Genomic DNA, 6,809 nt, shown 5'->3' on the forward strand with positions numbered 1-6,809 from the left:
CTAAGTAAAAGAGGAGCAATGGTTTGAAGGCTAGGTCACCCAGGGGCCTTAAATATAATGACCTCTTTGTCACAGAGTTTCCATGCAGGCAAAGCACTTGGCCTCTTGCACTCAAATCACACAAACTACCTATAGTCAACAAGTACTCACAGGGGTGTTGCATGCAAAACAGAGTAAAGCTCAAAAGGTACAAGATACTACAGTAACAGAGCCCATCTTGAATCAAGGACAGACCCATGGCAACATGAGCCAAACGCTGACAGCTCCACTGCCTGCTTCTGCTGTGGTAGCCTTCCACACATTGCCAAGGCTTGTCCCAGAGCAGACAGTGAAAAACCTGTGGAGGACAAGAGTTTGCCACAGAGCACCGGTGGAATGACTTTTCTCAACGAAGAGGGGTGCGAATACATTTGAAGTTCAAAACTAGCTTCTCTGCATGAGCCTCCTCTTTAATCAAATCACTGCTTTGACAGTGAATTAAAATGCATCGTGTATATGAAAAAGCTGCAATATTTTCTTCAATAAGTTCTCAGTATGTACTTACAGCAAGAGCCCCCTGAATCAAAACTGTGCGTTTCCCATCTGAAGACAGCAAGACAGCTATGGCTCCATCCCCCAAAAGCCTTCTAAAAGCTATGCTTTACTGCAATGCAGAACTAAAGCTTTTTTCTGCAGGCAAGTCTCTGAAGGATGGCAGGATCAGACCTTATTACATACTCTCTAGAACACATCTTGCTTTTGGTATAAAACATCACAGTATTTTCAATCTACCAAATATGGGTTTTTTTCTTCATCCCTGCTGACTATTGCACACTTACACTCTAAAACAAACCCACAAACTGCAGGAAAAAAAAGTCCTGCCTGATTATTTATCATCCTATTTATGCAGCACCATCCCTATGCAAGAGTCACCCAAGCAATGAATGACAAAAGCACAAATAAATGAAAAATGGATGAGCTCCAAGGTTCTTTTAGGAAGGCTTAATTTCTCATCTTTGCTGAAGACAACTTCTGTTCTTCACAGCATTTAAAGAAAAAGAGCAGACAACTTCAATGGCTTCTCTGGTATCTGCACAACACAGACCTCAGCAAGAAAGTCCATTCTCACCCCATGTTTGGAATTTCAGCTGACAACAATGACAACTTCTTGTGTGGAACAAGCAAGGAACAGGAAGAAAGTCCTATCCATAACCAGGCTTTGTGAGCAGTATCTCAGCCTGGAGGATGCTTGTTTTGAAAGGTTCTCTCTTTTAACCTCTCTCTCAACACTCCTCTTACATTTGAATTCTGGAGGCAGTCCGGCCAGCACCCTCAAAGCCGCAGCCTGAGCTGAGTGCTGGGGAAGCAAGCGTAGCGAGGGCAAGCCCCTTCTCCCCACAGAGGTTCTCTTACCCATCTTCTGGGGTTCTTGAATCCAGAAAACAGAGCTCCAGCAGCCTCACTCAGCTCCACTAGCCCCAGCCCATTACATAGCAGTCCCTTCTGCATACTGAAAATAATACCCATCAAATTTTGGGACAAAAGGGTTTTCTGTTTTTTACCTCTATCTCAAACGCATGACTAACAAGCAGAATTATTTTTCTTTCCTAGCTCTCAAAAACAGCACTAAGATTGTTGATTAAATTCCAACCTTTGAATCTTTACTGCCTGAGATCACAAAAAAGAAAGAGCAGGACTCAACTCTCAGCTCCTATGGGCAGTGTGGGGTGATTAGCATTTAATTAAAAAAAAAAAAAAAAAATCTGTTTACTTGTAACCTAAACAGGTTTTCTCCCAAGTCCCTGAGATTTGGCAGACATGGAATCTGATATGACCCTTTTTTATGAGGTAGAACTGCAAGTGGCCCCTAAATACCCACAATAAGAGCTGGATTCAATTCACGGATATCACATTGCAAATATAAAACCTTGGCACAGGGCTGGTGCAAAAAATGACCAGAGGAATATTTAAAAGGCACAGAAAGAGGGATCTAAACTTCCCTCTAGCTGTTGCAATCCTCTCAAGAAGGCTGAAACAGAAAAACAGTTACACAAAAAACTACAAAAGATAAATCTGAGGCAAGTGGGCACAATTCACCCACACTTTTGAGGCAAGCCTGTAAAACTTTTACCTAAGAAGGGAAATATAGCAGTAGTTTGTGAAATACTCAGTTAAACAGCGATTTTTGTATAGGATGGAGATAACATATTTGGTCTTCTTTACACGTCTTATTTCTCTACTCTTCATATTCACATCAATTAAGTGAACAAGGCTCAAACCTACTGTTGGTCTTTATGTCAAAAAAGCACCTAGCAGTGTGGTAGTAACACAGGAAACAATAAACAAGACTGTAGCCTTTCTGCTGACTTAAGTTTAATAAAGGGGCTGATCCTTCCTGAAAAAAATCAAAACTATTATTATCCAGAAAACAACAACACTGAAAGGTATTACAGCGTAATGCTATACTGAGAGTTCATCACTATACTGTTCGATTCAATTGCTACCTCAGAAACACAAGATGTGAGCGAGCCAATATTCACAGACTTTATTATTATTATTCTGTCCAAGAAACAACTGAGGCAGGAAGGATAACAGAGACTAAAAATATTCTTTAGCTGAGTAAACCCTGATACACATGTCTAAGATTGACATTTCATTTCTATTTCTCATTGTATTAACAGCTCCAGACATCTGATATCCCCAAAAAAGACTTAATTCCCATTTTCTCACAGGCACGAGTGTACATCATACATAGATACATCCCATTGCTTCACCTGTCCCTAACCAAGTGCTTAATGTTGAAGTGAGGCACTGAATTTTGCCACTGATTTAATTTTGCTCAAAAATAGATATGTATTTATTTATTTAACTAAAAGGACATAATTATATTCTCTTATCCAGATAAAACATGAAAGAAAACCCAGTTAGAAGTTTCAGACTCTTAGATCTATAGAGAACATTTCCAACAACATGACTTCTGGTGAATTTCTTGGACAGGATAGAGCTCTGGCAAAAGCAGGTCAAACCCCACTGATGTGAGGGGAGTTGTATTCATTACTACTAGGCTGGATTTGACCCACTGTGCAATTAAGAAGAAAGTGAAGTGCAACATTAGAGGAGTTTCATTGTCACCAAGATAGCTAACACTCACTTAATGTGGAGTCCTACCCCCAGGCTTCAGACAGATTTAAAGCTCTGTATTTAAAAATAAGCACTGCTTTGAACCAAGACAATAAAGAAGCCATTAGAAAAAAGTCTATTAAGCACTTACCAGGAAACCTGCTATGGAGGTTAGCATCACAGTTGTATCCATTGAACTGAGCAGTCACTGAAAGCACTTTAATCGTCAGCAGGAGCAGTAACCATACCTGTTCCATTGCAAAACCTAGCAAAACATTAGGTGGTTATTACACACATCTGTTCATTGCGTTAAAGATGCTTACTGCAGACATTTAACCCCTCGGGAGGTGATGGTCTCCAGCAAAGGAATTGGGGATAAAGCTCACAAGCTTATGGGAAAGAGGCCACAGGCAGCAGGGCCCATTTCTCTACTTCTGAGTAATGTGTAATTTCTATTAACTTCCACAGCTTTTAATCATAACTTGTGGCAAAAAAGGTACTCAAGGATGGTATAAAAGAAAAGGAAAAAAATTCCTGAAATATATTGATAGATTAGGATTGCTTAAATATTTAAAGTCCAACAGCTTTTTTGACATTTCAGTGTAAAAATTCATTGAGAAAGACATCTTAGAACAAGTTTTATTTTAGCCAAGTCCTTGAAAACCATACAGATAAATGGCTTGCTGAGCAATTCTCAGGCTCAAGGTCCTAGAATAAAAATCAGTTCATATCTATTTGCCAAAAATCTGTTCTTTGAAGCATGCATGCAATTGCATTGAGCTCATGTACAGAGTTGGCACAGACACTTGCATCTACTTGAACTGTATCTGGCAACCAGACCAGGAGATCAGAACACATGAATTTCTAGTGTCTTGAATAATTATTCCTCTTGGGAGGAAAACTCCAAGGTGTAATACCTGTGGTATTTAGCACAACAAAAAAAATATCCGATTCATGCTTTTGTCAAAAATATCCCAAAACATTGAGATTTTTGTCCATGAATCCAAGTGTTACTGATTTTTTAAATTTATTTATAAGATTTTGTATCCCTAGAAAATATCTTTCCTGATGTGGACCTCAAATGCAGCAATGCTTTCCATTTGCCTAGACAGGAACTGAGCAATTCTAAATTTTAGGAGGTTTGCTTTCTCTAAGACTATAGATACAGAAATGCTGACCATTACCTTTCTCCAAGTGGACATCAGAGAACATTTGTAAACTCCATAGATGCAGCACACCCAAATGCAGCCATATCTGGCATAGCAAGTGGCTGTCATGCATTGCTGAGAAGAGCTGGCCACAGCACACGGAGAGAACACGTGAGACAAATCCTCACTCTTAACTGGATCTTTCATGGCTACACAGCGGTCTGAGCTAAAGTCTTGCTCAGATTAATAAAGGCTTCCACTAGTTTTTAAACCAGGCTCACAGATTCCACAAATCTGGGATTTAAAGCCTTGTGTTGAAAGACAGACCCATAGAAGATGCTCCCAAGTGCTCCTTGTCAGCAAACAAACCAACTACAACAAAGCACTGAGCCAAACTCTACTAAAAAGTCAAAGGGATGCCCAAATGTCCGGCCATTCACTCCTGTGTAATTCTGCTTGGAAGTACACAGAATAAAAATGGAGAATTGGAAACACCAGCCTCCTGCTAAGCATGCATGTTTTGTAAGTCAGGTATAACTTTGCTATCATATCCAAAAGCAGTTTTGCTAGCAAGTTCTGCACAACTTCCTCAAAGTGTGACCTATAGCAACAGTGCAACCTCCTTTTAGTTTCAGGTGGATACAAAACTCTGAATGAAAGCACTCTTTCACCCTCTACTCTTTTTCCATTAGATTCCTGTGGAGGTTGACAGCACTTGCAGCTAATGCTGATGAAGAACTGTGAAAATATAAGAAAGAAAATAAAATTCCTAACTGGGTTGCTATGAAACCTCTGTATTTTCATGATCTCCTCACCCTCTTCATTACTCTCAGATGAAGAAGTAAGGTGACGTTTTGTTTGTTTGTTTACTATGAAAATTCATAGTTTATTTTGAAAGAAACATTTTTTCCTTTGGAAAATTGGCATTCCTCCAGCGTACTAGAGACTTACCTCTGCTTGTTCAACAGTTACATCGATAAAGTGGCTATTACTGTTCGGTTGTATACGAGCTGGTTTCTGATGTCCATTACAATGGTATCAATCAAGGGCAATTTACCACGATCTAAATCTGACTCCAATTTTCTAACTGCCACAGTATTTTTTGCCACCAAAAAAAACTGTCTGAAAAGAATTTAATGAAAGATTACACTGACAAATCTGTAGCTATTATTTTAGATGAAAAGCAGAACTTACAATAAATTCTAAAATTTTAATTATTAAACTTAACTTCTGTTGCTGTGTTTCAGAGGAAGGAGAGATGATTGCTAAGGAACGAAGCTGAATTAAGACATTAAGTATTTATAGCATTAGTCTCTAGCTGTATTCAGAACAAGTCAGATTTTAAACACAACCAATAATGTCCTACTTGCTTTCTGGCTATTGACGCATCTGCATATGGATCAACATGCAGATCCACATCACCAGTTGAGCTGACTACTGCTGATTTCAGTTAAATAAGTTAGGAACTTGCCTTGTTTTTCAGTTCTCGAGAGAACTGCAAGGCTAGAAAGCACCCTGAGAGGCCAACTTCACCCATCTGCCTGCCCCAGCAAGAATCAAGGCAGCCATTCCTGCAAAAAGCCTGTTCTTAAAGGCCTTTGGCAATATAATTATCAACAGATATTTCCAAAACTTCAGGCCCCAAAACTTATAAGGCATCCTAACCAAAAGATTTGTATCATACTGATACTACTGAACATTTCATCCAATTAAAGAAAAAAGCATAAAAGTTTTTTCAAAATAGTAACAGGAACATCATAATCTTATTGCCTGTACATGAATATGAAATGAAAATTCCATGTACAAAAAAAAGAAGGTAATATGCAAGTGTCAGGAATAGGGTGATTTATAATCCAGGAGCCACCAAATTCATGTGGAAGATATTTGCCTTTTTTCTTCAACTTAGTATCCAATTCTTTAAGGCTTTTTTGAGGACTGTAGCTCTTGGTGCTTCCCAAGAAAAGTGCTTCTGTGGTCTAGTAGCAAACATATTTGGCTGTTAAGACTTCCACGATTCCAAAGAATCGTGCCAAAGAATATGTGCCATATATATATGTGCATATATATATGCAGAATATGTGCATATTGCACATACTGCAAGGGAAATGCAATTCTTTATCTATGAAACTCTTAATTGACAAACCCATACCAGGTTTCACTGATGCACCCAGAGTTCTCTTTTATGTTCTTTAGACCTCATCTCTGGTTTTCTCTGCTGAGCATCTTCAAGGAGCTTTTAATGTTTACATGATTTACTATGTCATGTTTACAACATTCACAGCGTAGTGCTTAGTCTCACTGAAATGCCCAAATCACCTCAAAAAATCCTGTCATAGTCACTTAAATAATTTTACTTCCAAATGTTTCTGCCTCCACCCATCCACCTAAGGATCTCTTCCAAACAAGGTCTGGTGTTTTCTATTTAGCAAGGGAACTGTTCTTTCCCTTAACTTGGGGGTGGAGGTAAAAATCCGTGTGCAGGACTGCCATTAACACGAAAAGAAGTTCACATGAAAACTATCTCAAGCATTACTAGAACAAAAGAGCTTTAAAGGCCAGGTA

The 6,809-nt window shown here is 38.9% G+C and overlaps 1 protein-coding gene across 1 annotated transcript in view; it reads right to left on the reverse strand.

Moving 5' to 3' along the window:
• Positions 1 to 3,356, reverse strand: part of ZPLD1 (zona pellucida-like domain containing 1) — a 22,095-nt gene extending 18,739 nt beyond the window's left edge. The window contains exon 1 of the mRNA XM_009582779.1: positions 3,251 to 3,356. Coding sequence (XP_009581074.1) covers positions 3,251 to 3,356 — 106 coding nt within the window. The remainder of the gene's footprint in view (positions 1 to 3,250) is intronic.
• Positions 3,357 to 6,809: the final 3,453 nt, after the last annotated feature.

Source organism: Fulmarus glacialis, unplaced genomic scaffold, assembly GCF_000690835.1.
Source record: "Fulmarus glacialis isolate BGI_N327 unplaced genomic scaffold, ASM69083v1 scaffold10028, whole genome shotgun sequence".
Lineage (NCBI taxonomy): Eukaryota > Metazoa > Chordata > Aves > Procellariiformes > Procellariidae > Fulmarus > Fulmarus glacialis.